At 45.8% G+C, this 14,688-nt stretch overlaps 1 protein-coding gene across 1 annotated transcript; it reads left to right on the top strand.

The window, feature by feature from the left end:
* Nucleotides 1-2,417: 2,417 nt before the first annotated feature.
* On the top strand, nucleotides 2,418-6,442 carry DBX1 (developing brain homeobox 1; the record flags this gene model as incomplete). Its single annotated transcript, XM_082844464.1, has 4 exons — nucleotides 2,418-2,784; nucleotides 3,431-3,532; nucleotides 5,455-5,657; nucleotides 6,077-6,442. The coding sequence occupies 4 exons, from the start codon at nucleotides 2,418-2,420 to the stop codon at nucleotides 6,440-6,442; spliced, it is 1,038 nt and encodes a 345-aa protein (XP_082700590.1).
* Nucleotides 6,443-14,688: the final 8,246 nt, after the last annotated feature.

Raw genomic sequence — 14,688 nt, 5'->3', positions numbered from 1 at the left:
CTTTGAGTCCTTACCGCCCCTCAATACAAAGCCCTGCAAATGTAGGCTCTGTCTTCCAGTAGACTGCAGTCAAATGCTATAGTGCTGAGCTACACTTCCTTGATGAGAAACCCAACACCTCTAGTCCGGGTTTTCCTCCTTCGGGGAACTGGCAACGGCTCCTGACAGGGGAGTAGGGGAGCAAGGAGGGAGGGAATGAAGAGGGGAAAAAGAAGAGAAGGAGGGAGAGAATGCAAAAACCAGAGCTGGTCCTCCTGCTTCCAGAAAGCAGTTGGTGGGGAGGGGTGATAGTGAATGAAAACTCTGTGGCAAAATTAGAGCTCAGGTGTTCAAATACTTTCGACTTTTTCTCCCCTATTTTATGGCAAAGCTTCAAAAAGAGGAACATTTGAAGTTCTCCGAAGATCTGTCTCTTTCGTTTCCAGGGGACTCCAGTTAACTTGAGCAACGCATTTCCCATATTTAAATAGCCACTTATTTAACAGTTGTTCTTTCCTTAGTGGTTTTCCAGGGCCTGCTGCCCAGAATGCCTCCATAAACAGTCTTGGGCTCAGAAACTCCGTACTTGCGTCATGTCGGAGCATTAATTCGGCTCCAGAGCCCGACCTAAATAACTTTTTAATCTGAATCAAGGGAGAGCTTTAGCGGGCTCCATTTCTGGTTTAATGTGATATAAATCACAGATGCACTTTTATTGAATGGTTAAAGCAGCGACATGGAGATCATCAACACAAAACGCCCTGAACAAAACCATCGAGAGAAATAAAGCTGGTTAATAAGATTTTTGAGAAAGCTTTGTGTTAAAAAGCAAAAAAGGAAAACCAGCTGAAGGTGACAGTTAGTTCATGGTTAATAGGATCAGGGCGGCCTGGCGGGCTGCACACTTCTCTTTGGGGAGGTTCAGCCACACTAAAGAAATGAATGGGACATTTTACACATCTGTTATCTAGCCGAGCCGAGAAACGGAATTGAGGCTCAGCGCCACCCCAGCCCCAACCCAGCAGAAAACACAGTACTGTCTACAGGAAGATTCTCATTTGAGGCACCAAATTAAGTAAGAATCGTCTTTCCTCATGTGGACCAACATTTTTGGGAACCGCGTCCTTCGTGCTGTTTTCATGTGTTTGCACATTGCAGTTGATGAAGAAGTAGCAAAACTTTGGCCGGGTTAAGCGCCCACAATGGGTAGGACTCTCTCAGGACAAATCCCAACCTTCGCTGCTGTGGTTTTAAAAGTCCAGGCTGTGAGTTTCTACTGAAACTGCCGAGGGCTTGTAGAAGTTAGGAAAGAGCCAGCAGAGCCCCCCCAGTGTCCAGGTGTCCTTGTCTGAGGCAGCCTCCAGCAGAGGTAAGCCCTTGGGAATGGAATCCGGCTACCTTGCCCCTTTTCGATGCTGCTCTCTGATCCTCCCCCAGGTGAACTGCCGTTCGTTCCTCAGTGACACTTATAAAGATACGTCGCTGAAAATCGTTTTCTAAGTTGCTGGGAGTTTGCAGGAGGGTCATATTACTATTCAGGTACCCACTAACTCTCTCAATCTCAATTAGTTTCCCAACATGAAATAACTCAAATCAAGACCTCCACCCTCCAACCCTAGGGACGCACATCCAATAGCCCCAAAGCATCAATTTCAAGTCTCCCTGGGTTGTTAGAACGGCACTCCCCTACCCCACATTTATTTAACCCACCCATCACATCTGCTTTATGCCTCAGCTGGAGTAATGTATAGGGCAGAGACCGAAGAGGGAGTATATTTTCATGTTCACTGACTTGAAATTTTCCATTGCCCTCCCCACAAGGGGGGAGGATTATTTTACTGATTGCCTGGAGATGAATTTCTATGAATATTTATTGATTTATTTTCCAGGCTCAGCAGGGGAGCTGCAAATAAATTTAGTGCATTCTTTAAATAATTCCTTTTCTATGAGGCAAGATGTCATCTGAAACTTCTAAATAGGCATTTAATTAGCCCGGGTGTTGCTTCCGAACAAAAACTCCCGGCGAGAGCTTTGGGGGAGCACTGTATTGCAAAGAGGCGGTCGATACGCAGAATTGATGCGCGCCAGCCTTTGTTGCCAGCCCATTGTGCGGGCCATGCTTATGAAGACTAATCCAATCATAAATTGCACCCCTGCGCCAATCAGCGCGCCCAGAGCCTCCAGCGAATGAAGCTCGAGTGGAGAACTTTGTTGAACTTCATTGTCAGAGCTGTCACTTTTCAAAACGCTTTAACGGGCGGGCCACTATAAAACCATCACCTCAACGGGAGGACCGCGGAGGACTCGCAGACACCCAAGTGGGATCTTTACTAGAAGACCTTTGCTAAGCCCAAGAGAGAGGGCGGGAGGGGCGGGAAGCCCAGCATTTACCCTCTGGCCACTGGAAGAAGGGTTTTTCCGCCCGCCCCTCGCCTAATATGATGTTCCCCGGCCTCCTCGCGCCCCCAGCCGGGTACCCCAGCCTCTTGCGCCCCACGCCCACCTTAACATTGCCCCAGTCCCTGCAGTCGGCATTTTCCGGCCACTCGAGCTTCCTGGTGGAGGATCTGATCCGCATCAGCCGACCCCCAGCCTACCTGCCCCGCAGCGTGCCCACCGCCAGCATGTCGCCCCCTAGGCAGGGGGCCCCTGCGGCTCTCACAGACACAGGGGCCTCGGACCTGGGCTCCCCGGGTCCAGGCAGCCGGCGGGGCGGCTCACCACAGACGGCCGTCTCCCCTGCCAGCGAGCCCACGTTTCTGAAGTTTGGAGTGAACGCCATCCTTTCTTCGGCGCCCAGAACTGGTAAGTGAAAGCAAAACGCTAAGGGACCGGTCTAGATGCAGAGTCCTTATGGCCTCAGTTTCCCATACGCAGCGGGTACCCACGCTCACAGCAGTGCACACACGTACGCAAGATCCCCGAGGCCCCACTGTCAAGCAATGTGAGACTTAGGTTCAGACGATTCCCGGGAAGCCTCCAGGTTCGCCCCACCCTCAGAATGAATTTGAACACCTACAGTCCGAGCGCGCACAGTTCCCTGGCACGGTGAAATTGCGCGCACGCCCCTGGACGTCTGCGTTTCTGTCCTTGAGCTTCTGAAAGCCAGTGTTTTTTTTTAACCCAAGACAATATATTTACTAGCTTAGCAAGTATTATCGGTCTGCAATTCTTTTCTCCCCCTCCCCACCAGTTCTTCTATCTCGTTAGTGCCTAGGACGACATGGGGGGGGGGGCCTCTGAGGACTATTGGGGGAGGGGGTTCCACAGATAGAGACAGTGTTAGGGAAAGGTTTACTTTACTGTGTCAGTACACTGAGTAAGATGCCTTTGAAACCAGCCGAAAGGTTAATCACGTCGTGTATTCACTGTGCTGTACAATAATCATGTACTTAATCAAATTCCCTTTCTGTCTCCCTCCTTCTGTTCCTCCTTTCCTCACCTCTCCCAGAAACATCCCCCGCCTTGCTCCAGAGTGTCCCTCCCAAGACCTTCGCCTTTCCCTACTTTGAAGGCTCCTTCCAGCCTTTCATCAGATCTTCTTATTTCCCAGGTAGGTCTCATCCCCCTTCCTTTCAAGAGGCTGGGCGTCGCCCCAGCCCCACTCCGTCGCTCCCTGCCCCGAAGCCATATTTCTCCGTCCACCTCACGGGGTTACGCTCCGGTTCAGAGGTTGCAAGGCGTACAACATTCACGAATCCGTCGCGCCAATTTGATGCCCTATTTAGCACAAGCAGTGACTGCTTGACACTTTGCACCAATTCCCTGCTCTACAAATTAGCAGGAATTGTCATGGTCCAAATTTGAGGCGGTTCCCTTCCCGGCGAGGAGCTGTTGGCATCCCTTCACGCCGCCGTTTTCCCACAGAGTCAGTGCACTTGGCCACGATTCCCCACAAAGGTTTCAGCACCATGACCAATTGGTCAGCTCCTCCGGGCAGCCACACACAGACCAACCCTCGCCCCTCCAAGCCGCGGAGAGACACCTACCAGCCGGGGCTAATTTCTCTTTAAGACTCATTCAGGGCTTCAGGCTTTTCACAAGACCACATGGGGTGCCCTCTTGTGTGGGATGCCTGGGGTCGCCCAGGGGGAGGGGGACTAGATCCTCCCACAACCCCAACCTTCTATTTCCTACCTGATTTCCCAAACTCTTTCTCATACCGTCCCCCCACCGCCATTCCGTTTTAAAGATCCTAGAGCTCGTAAATTAAGTCGGAGGGAAGCCCATAATTGGGTCCCGGTTTAAAGGAGAAACACCTTAAACAGGTTCCAGGACGTTTTCATCCTGGAATCCCAGTGGTGACTCAAACTATGGCTCAAAAACTCTGCAGCTGGTCAAGATTAAGGAGACAGGAACTCTTATAAAGGGAAGAGAGACTGGGCATGGTCGGTGGGGGATGGGTAGAACCTCGACAGCACTTCCAAATATCAGCGAAAGAAACAAGCAATTGATTTTTGAAAGGGGGAGAGAGAATTCACCCCCCCCCACCACCACCATTCATGCTACTGCTGATAATGGAATTTGCTCCCTTTCTCCCCCATCTCAATGCTGTAACAAAAACAACCCGAGCTTTATAAATAGCTTTTCATGTCCATTTAATGAAAATGATTCGGGGAAGAGAAGCCTCTGCCATCAGTATTCTCCCAATGGTCTTGGCCTGCAGTTGTGTTTAGTTTGAAAGTGTAAATCTCTTTTGTCCCAGTAATATATGGCTTTCGCTGCTTGTCCTCAGTCTTTTTCTGTTAGTTCATTACTACACAATTACCATTCACGCTTCATTAGAGTCTCTGTTTCTTTTGGATTTTTTTTTCTCCCTTAAAGCGAAACTCTCCCCCCTTTTATCATGCCAATACCCATTGGGAAGCGGTCAATGTGCTAATTAGCTGCCACTTTTCATGTATTCTGGCCGAATTCTTTACGTTTTGTGGGGGAGGGGAGGAAAGATTAATATAAAAAAAGATGAATACTGACTGGATTTTTCAAAACATAAAAAATCCAAAGCGGATTTTCTCCTCTCTATCAAATCAGTAAATCACCTCATTTTCATCTAAAGAATGCAAAAGCCACAAACGTGTTAAAAGCTTAGGGGGGAACCCAGTGGCTGGCTACTTTATTTTTACAATTTACTTTTTTCTTCAGCTATATTAGCTGATGCACGCAAGTTAGTTTCCCTGAGATCGTTGAATGGAAAAACGAAATAGGCTATTGTGGGGGGTCTTTTCTGTGTTTCCGTGGTTTTACCTAATCCGGGTTTGCACGGTTGAAAGGGAAAGTTATTTGGGCAGAAAGCGCCTTTCACTCTCGCAGGTTTGTGGGTTCGTAGCCTATTCTCCAGGCGGAGAAAAAGGAGAGCTTTAAAGAGATGAAGGGATCAGAGAGAAAAACCTAAGGAGGCCGCAACGGTGGGGCGGACGCCACCGGCCCGGGCGGGCCACCGCCCACTCACTCACCTCGCACCCCTGGCCTCCGCAGCGTCCTCCAGCGTCGTGCCCATCCCGGGGACCTTCTCCTGGCCACTGGCCGCTCGCGGCAAGCCTCGTAGGGGCATGCTGCGTCGAGCCGTGTTCTCCGACGTGCAGCGCAAGGCGCTGGAGAAGATGTTCCAGAAGCAGAAGTACATCAGCAAGCCCGACCGCAAGAAGCTGGCGTCCAAGCTGGGCTTGAAAGACTCACAGGTGAGGGCAGTCTCCCCAGAGCCCCTCCCCCCACGCATCGTACGAACGGGAAGGTTCTCTGAAACCGCCTAGGTCCCATTGTACAGACGCGGTAAGGTCTAGAGAGGGAGTAAGCGCACGAGCCAGCTTCGCGGAGGCTTCTCGCGATAGCCCGCTACCCTCCCCACCCCGTCTCTCCCGAGCCCAGCATCTCCCCACCCCCGCCCACCTGGGCCAGGTGCCGGAAGAAAGGGCGAGAGGTGCGTGCAGCCGAGCTGGTGGGGGTAGGGTAAGGGCCACTTCCGGTCCGAACTCACTTTACCGGGTGGGGAGCCGGCAAAGAGAGGAAGAACAGGGCCTCCTTCCCACCCACTTGGGGCGGTGGCGGGGGTTCTGCGCTAACCGCTGCTTCTCCCCTGCTCTCACCCCTCTCGCCCCAGGTGAAAATCTGGTTCCAGAACCGACGCATGAAGTGGCGGAACTCCAAGGAGCGCGAGCTCCTGTCTAGCGGGGGCTGCCGCGAGCAGACCCTTCCCACCAAACTCAATCCGCACCCGGACCTCAGCGACGTGGGCCAGAAGGGTCCCGGGGACGACGACGACGAGGAGGACGAGGGCCCGGGCAGCCTCCGCCACCGCCTGGTCTATCATCACCCGTCCCCCGACCCTCGGCACCTGCGGGACCCGCGCCTGGAAGGGCCGCTGCCCCACTCGCCCGCGCATTCTGGCAGCCCCGACAAACCTTCGGACTTCTCCGACTCCGAGGAGGATGAGGAGGCTGAGGAGGAGGAGATCACCGTGTCTTAGAAGCCCTCCCGCGCCCGGGGTACCGATTATAAGTGCTTTGAAATTGAAGAGGTGGGATTCGGTGCGTGTTCACTTGCCCCCGCTGCGCAGACGCTGCCGCTCCCCGCTGTAGAACTGTCGCGTCGTCGAGGGCACCCTGGCCCCTTCCATTGCCCCCCAACGACATTCCCTTGCCCCACACCACCTACCAACAGCCCTCTCCGCATAAGTTAAATTTAGGTCTTGGTCCCAGCCTTAACTTTGCCGCGAGGGCCCCTGTTTAGCTTCCTTATTGCAAGATATTTTCAACACGGTGGGGTGTTCACTCTCCCAGCCCGGGTTTAGCTGTGAGCCAGGCCCTGCTGGTCTACAGCAGCAACAACCCTATAAAGTAAGAAACCTTTTCTGAAGTAGGAAACCGAGATACGAGTCACAACATCAAGCATATAACTTCAAGACCCCTGACTTCCTAGATCCCTCCACCTCCCCACCTTAGGTAGCGAGGGCCTCTTGCCCAACTCCAGACACTGGTAACCCAGTCTTCCCGTAGCAATGCCCTTAGAAAGCTCAAGAATTTCAAAAAAGAAAAAAAAAAAAATCTACCCGTGCCTTCTGGTCTAAGGTACCACATAAATATTGAATCTTTTCTATGTGTCATATTCCAAACGCTCTCTGGGCAAAGAAGTGAGTTCTTTAAATGGGAGGAAGAGTCGGCCTCTATTTCGAGTGTGTGTTTTAAAGACTTTTCTTTACTATTTCTGCATGCATAGTATATGCACCAAGCACTCTACCTTGTGCCCTTTTATTATTTCTGGGGAGGTTTCACTGAGCACTGGGCATCATGTGAACAGAGAGAGACCCACAAGCCTCTTTGATTTTTTTTCATAGAACTTTGCTGTCTTTGCACAGCTTTTGTGAACTGTACACTATTTTGTACACTTGTATGGATATTTTATACCAAGTTTATTGTGAATGATATAAAGGACTGACTAGATTTCCTTCTCTCTTTTCTTGCAATGGTTTTTAAACTTTAAAAAGGTAGCTGTTTAATTGAGTAACTTATAAAAAAATACTTATTTTGTATTTTTACCATGTACAGATTTTTATATATGTATATATGTATCAAATGAACAAATGCCAAATAAAAAGTAGGATGCACACAATGATCAAGTGTTATCCCTAACTTACAGAATGTTAGAGCTATTCTAGTGCAAGGAATGGAGCTATTCTAATCCAAGTGCTGCTGGAATTTACAGAAGGTATGCTCATATTCAAGAGAGGAAGGCACTTGTCTAAAGCACCCAACTAGTTAGAGGACAAGCTAGAACTAGAACCCATCTCTGACTCTCGGACCAGTGCCTTTTCTGCTTCCCTGTACCATAAAATAGCCAATTTTACTATGGTTACAAGTAAAATAGCTCCAGTCAAGTGATGTGAACAAGTTGAGTCTGTGATGATCCTTCTCCCCTACTCTAAGGACTGAAATGATGGACTAGAAGACAACAATGAAAGTCAGTTTAAGTGGTTCAACTTTGCAATGGTTTTTCTTTCCCTCCTTGAAAGCATATTTCCTAGTCCCCAGGGAAGCCCAAAGGTGGTTTTGACTTCTGTGTGTGAACTGATTTTAATAGGAATGACATCTACAGGCAGGACTTGGGAGCCCAGATGCAGACTCTGGGGCTCCCCAGTGAAACTGAAGTTCTTTAAAGACTAACTTTCAGCAAAAATGATTTATTTAACCAGCAACCAGTAAAGAACATCAGCTTAGAACCCTGGCAAGGGCTCTGTGCTCTTTGAGAGACTGATCTCTGCCACATCAGGCACATAACACATCTGTTTATTGTCCTAACCCATACCCCAACAGCCGGGAAAAAAAGTTGTTAAGCTTACATTTCAATAGTTTGCGTTGTATTTGAAATTTGAGTATATTCTATTCTCAACTCTCTTTGTTCAAATAACACAAGCCCTCTCCATGCTAAGGTCCTGATATCCTGCCCTCCTGGGCCCATTCCTGACACTGGCAATCACTGTTTTCATTGTCATGGGAATTTGGGGGGAAAATTATCTTAATTATCACAGTTATCTTAATTCAAGAAATCTCCCACATTTCCCCCTCAGTGTATATGAAAGTGTTAGCATGGTGTCCTGCATATGGTAGGCATACAATCTTTCAGACAGGAAACCCTCTCTGCTCTGAGTGATTCAGACTATTTTCTCCTTCCCTCTGCTGTTGCCCCGAGAGATAACCAGAGATGGAATCCTGGCCAGAAATGGCCCACATTTCCCTCTCTGCCAGCTCAAGCCTGCAGTTATTACTTAGAGTCAAGAACTATTTTCAGGCATGGGGATGGATTTGTGTCTACATCAAAGTACTCTAGTGGCACACCCGTGTGCGTTGCAGCATTATTTACAATAGCCAAGAGATATTCATGTTCACATCATTCCCATTATTCACAATAGCTTCCGCAACCCAAATGTCCATTGATGGGTGAATAGATAAAGTGGTATACACACACGATGGAATATTATTCCACCTTAAAAAGGAAAGAAATCCTGTCACATGTTATCCTGTCAACATGAATAAACTTTGAGGACATATGCTAAGTGAAATAAGCTAGTAATAAAAAGGCAAATATTATATGATTGCAATTATATGAGGTATCTAACGTAGTCAAACTCATAGAAACAGAAAGTAGAATTGCAGTTGCCAAGGGCTGGGGTCACAGGGAAATAGGGGGTTGTTCAATGGGTGCAGAATTTCAGTAATATTTCAGTATTGGAAAAATAACTCCCATGTTAGCAGATTTAAAAATCCAGCAATGGTCAAAATTATGGCAGGCAAGTAAAAAAATCTGAGGTAAGCTATATATATATATATATATATATATATTTTTTTTTTTTTTTTTTTTCCTTTGCCATACCACACAGTGCGGCTTGCAGGATCTCAATTCCCTAACCAGGGATTAAACCCAGGCCATGGCAGTGAAAGCCCGGAATCTTAACCACTAGGCCACCAGGGAATTCCCTGAGGTAAGCAATATTATCATAAGACAATGTAAAATTCAAACCAAGAAGTATTATGTGATGCAAATAAAGTCTTTTTCTGTATTAATAAAAGTTAAGAAAACCCAGAAAAGGAAAATAATATACTCTGGAGGTTTTTTAAAAATGTATGCTACTCCCCCATATGCACAAAGCTTTACTTCTTGAGAATTACAAATGGCACATTTTGGCTCATTTTAGTGCCAATTTTAGGTGAGCGTCACAAGGGCGAGAATCATGTTCGTTTTGCATACTGTTTTCCTAGTGTCATGCATAGTCCCTAACATGTATTAGGTGTTTGATATGTATTGAATAAATAAATTAATTAAAAGGAGGGACAGAGACACTCTAGATTCTAGACCATAGGTCTGAAAGTTGAAGGATTACTTAGGCTGATAATAAAGTAAAAGAAAAACACTAAATTAACTGGTCAGATGTGTTCTTAAAAATCAAACCAATTAGGCTTCCCTGGTGGCACAGTGGTTAAGAATCCGCCTGCCAATGCAGGGGACACGGGTTCGAGCCCTGGTCCAGGAAGATCCCACATGCCGCGGAGCAACTGGGCCACAACTACCGAGCCTGCGCTCTAGAGCCCGTGCTCTGCAACAAGAGGAGCCACCACAATGAGAAGCCCGTACACCGCAAAGAAGAGTAGCCCCTGCTCGCCGCAACTAGAGAAAGCCTGTGTGCAGCAACGAAGACCGAACACAGCCAAAAATAAATAAATTTATTTTAAAAAAAGAAATCAAACCAATTACTTTAGTCCAAAAGACTAAAATAGTTATAAGCTGAAGAATAAATACAACAAAGAAAGAATTTTTATTGAACACCTATTATGTGGCAGGCAGGCATTCTGCTAGGTGCCTTACACATCAGTGCTTCTCAGACTTAAATGAGCATAAGACCCCCTGGGGATCTCATCAAAATGTAGATCATGATTCAGAGCTCTGGGTATTTATTTAGCATTGCTAACCCCTTGTTGGTCCACAGAACACACTTTAAGTAGTGAAGATTTACATGGAGTTTTATCCTCACAATAACCCATCTAAGGTAGATATTATTATCCCACAATACAGATGGACAAACTGAGGCTAGGAGTTTTGGTAATTTCCCCATGCTTACCACAGCCAGAATTCAAATTCAGGTGTATCTAACTCTAATACACCATTCTCCTTCCTTGACTAAACTGGTAAAAACTCATTTAACCAAACTCCAACCAATAGGCACTCTTTTTTTTGTATTTATTTATTTATTTTTCACACACACACACACACACACACACACACACACACACACACACACACTGTATTTTATTTTTACAAGAGATAAATAGACTGACACCAAGCATTATAAATGGATGACCACAACAAAAGCAACAATGATTGCAATTACCAAACATGAAACACACTCATACTATGTCATAATATTGACATTCAGACCAGTAATCCTCCACTGTAACAGCTCCTTTACTTTGCAGTGAAAATTGATTTGTGTATATATATATATATATATATTTTTTTTTTTTTTTTCCTGTACGCGGGCCTCTCACTGCTGTGGCCTCTCCCGTTGCGGAGCACAGGCTCCAGACGCGCAGGCTCAGCGGCCATGGCTCACGGGCCCAGCCGCTCCACAGCATGTGGGATCCTCCCGGGCCAGGGCATGAACCCGTGTCCCCTGCATTGGCAGGCGGACTCTCAACCACTGCGCCACCAGGGAAGCCCTGATTTGTATATTTTTTAAATAGGTACTCTTAATAGAGCTTTATGTTTTTTAATATTCTGAAGTTATGAGAAAAAATCAATGGCTATTTAGGGACTTCCCTGGTGGCATAGTGGTTAAGAATCTGCGTGCCAATGCAGGGGACATAAATTCAAGCCCTTGTCCGGGAAGATCCCACGTGCCGTGGAACAACTAAGCCCATGCACCGCAACTACTGAGCCTGCACTCTAGAGCCCGTGAACCACAACTACTGAGCCCGCGTGCCACAACTACTGAAGCCCGAGCACGTAGAGCCTGTGCTTGGCAACAAGAGAAGCCACCACAATGAGAAGCCCACGCACCGCAACGAAGAGTAGCCCCCGCTCGCCGCAACTAGAGAAAGCCCGCAGGCAGCAACGAAGACCCAATGCAGCCAAATATAAATAAATTAATTAAAAAGAAAAAGAAATCCAAATTAAAAAAAAAATCATTGGCTATTTAAAAACCCTTCTCATCCACCTAAATCTCTCGAACTACCAGCTCTCCTCCCTGAGGTCTAAACCAGTGATCCACAAACTGTGGTGTTAAAAAACCCCTTTACACTCTTAAAAATCACTGAATATCTAAAACACTTTTTTGTTTCTGTGGGTTTTATCTATCGATATTTTTGGTATAAGAAATTAAGACTGAGAAAAAATTTAAATACTTATTACTTCATTTTATTTATTTATTTATTTATTTATTTATTTATTTGCGGTACGTGGGCCTCTCACTGTTGTGGCCTCTCCCATTGCGGAGCACAGGCTCTGGACGCACAGGCTCAGAGGCCATGGCTCACGGGCCCAGCCGCTCCGCGGCATGTGGGATCTTCCCGGACCGGGGCACGAACCCGTGTCGCCTGCATCGGCAGGCGGACTCTCAACCACTGCGCCACCAGGGAAGCCCTATTACTTCATTTTAAAACAATTTTGTTAAATATACATACAAATACCATACTTTACGAAAGATAAGTATATATACAAAACAAAACAATTAGAAAGAGGAGTGGCGTTGCTTTACATTTCTGCAAAACTCTTTAATGACTGGCTTAATAGGAGACAGCTGAATTCTCTTATCTGTAGAAAACTTGGCTTCATACAAATATGCAAATGAAAATGAGCAGTATTTGATTAACCTTAGATGACTGTGGCTCTCCTTTGGTACAACAGCAAAACTTGATGAGTGGTAGTTTTTTAAAGGTTAGTAGCAATTTGAAATCTAAATTCTTATCAATGAACTTTTCAACTACGTTACATTAAAGTCCATTGGTCTGTCTTGCAGTTTGAATGGGTATTTTACCCATATTTGATTTTGTAACATCATGCACTGGTCATTTGGAAAACATTGGTTCACTGGGTAATGTCAATATTCTAAACATTGACACTTTCCATATATTATCAAACATCACATTTGTTAATATCACACATCTCATCATAGAAGTTTTAAGAGTTGAGGAGCTGTCAAGCTCATGGTGGCAGATACAAGTTTTCCAAAATTTAAGTTTTTATTTGAAAACTCTAATTTTATTATGGGGACAAATGCTATAATTTTTTCTTCAAGTGAAAGGCTCACTTCATTCATTTTTGAGAAAATGTCTACAAGATACCCAAGTCTGAAACCATAGTCTTTCTATCCATCATTCTTTCAAGTAAAAATGGAGTTCCATGAAAAATGTGGCTAGTTGAATCGCAAAGTGCTTTTCCTTGAAATCACCATCACATTTCACGATGCAGAAGTGCTTTATGCACACTTCTCATGTCATCATACATAGTACTAAAAGGATTATATATTATATGCTTAAGCATTGAAATTTGATAACATTAATAATTTTTCCTGCCCCACCAACCACATTCGTAAGTGAAACTGGCTGTCTGTGGGCAGGAGGCAGCAGAGAATGCAATGATCACTGGTGTAGTTTAGCGCCCCTGCCTTGATTTGTGCCAAGGTGCCAGTAGTTGTACCGACAATCGATTTTGCACTAAAAATGCCCTAAAAATGTCAACACAGTAGTTGAATAAAACATAAGATTCAAAAAGGTATTCAAGGGACTTCCCTGGTGGCACAGTGGTTGAGAGTCTGCCTGCCGATGCAGGGGACGTGGGTTCGTGCCCCAGTCCGGGAAGATCCCACATGCCGTGGAGCGGCTGGGCCCGTGAGCCATGGCCTCTGAGCCTGCACGTCCGAAGCCTGTGCTCCGCGACGGGAGAGATCACAGCAGTGAGAGGCCCGCGTACCGCAAAAAAAAAAAAAAAAAAAGGTATTCAATACTTTATAAATACTTCAGCAACACTTGCGTTTGCTGCCAAGCATTTACAGATCTTCTTTGATGATTAGCTGTTGTGAATACTAAACAAATACAAACAGAATAGAATGTCCGGGCACTTTTGCAGATTTGTCCATTTCCAAAGCAAAATTACAGTTTTGCAGACGATTTATTAACTGTTTTTGATTAGTTACTCTATTATTGGGAAGTGGCACCATCATGACTTCTTTTACTGACTGTTCATTCAGCAGGTGTTCAGCATTGTCAGCTGTTTTAATTAGTCTCTCAGCCGCTGAGTGTACTTCCTTAGCTAACGCAAGATGCTAACTTACTCTGTGAGATGCTTTAGCGGCCTTTCCATTTCTAGTCTGAAAATCTGTAACATTTTAATTTTTTAATTAATTAATTAATTAATTTATGGCTGTGTTGGGTCTTCGTTTCTGTGCGAGGGCTTTCTCTAGTTGCGGCGAGCGGGGGCCACTCTTCATCGCGGTGCATGGGCCTCTCACTGTTGCGGCCTCTCTTGTTGCGGAGCACAGGCTCCAGACGCGCAGGCTCAGTAGTTGTGGCTTATGGGCCCAGTTGCTCCGCGGTATGTGGGATCTTCCCAGACCAGGGCTCGAACCCGTGTCCCCTGCATTGGCAGGCAGATTCTGAACCACTGCGCCACCAGGGAAGCCCTGTAACAATTTTTAATTTTTAAAGAGTGCCTCACATCTTTGTTTTAAAAATGCAATTCAATTCCTTTCTTTAAACTCTGAATGATTGGTCTCAGAATGATAGTACAATTTAATTGGAACCAAAATACTATCCCCGAATGGTCTGTTGTGTAAGACAATAAAGGTAAATTATTACATCAATTAACTTTTAACATATTTTCCTTCTTTTTTGCAGTTTCAGCCAGCTTTTGTTTTTGTTTATTGGGGGGGGAGGGGCAGTATATTCCTGCCTTCCATGAACTCTGATATGTCACTTTTATCTGTTTTAGCATCTTTAGAAATAGTGCAGCTATGGGTTGAGAAAGTGACTCTAATAGTCTCCCTTTCAATAGCCAACAATTCACCCTTAATATAAGAAAAACATATGGCACATTTTCTTTTATTTTTAAATAAAATATAAAATTCTAAAATAATAGCAGGTTTTGGCAAAATCTTACAGTGTAGAACATTTTCAACAAATTTAAAAATATTATTGCTAAACAAGACAACCATGTGCACTTCTTGTG

The sequence above is a fragment of the Leucopleurus acutus genome (genome assembly GCF_964270905.1).
Source record: "Leucopleurus acutus genome assembly, chromosome: 8".
NCBI lineage: Eukaryota > Metazoa > Chordata > Mammalia > Artiodactyla > Delphinidae > Leucopleurus > Leucopleurus acutus.
Note: the sequence above shows the minus strand (reverse complement) of the source record. Positions and strands in the feature narration are given on the sequence as shown.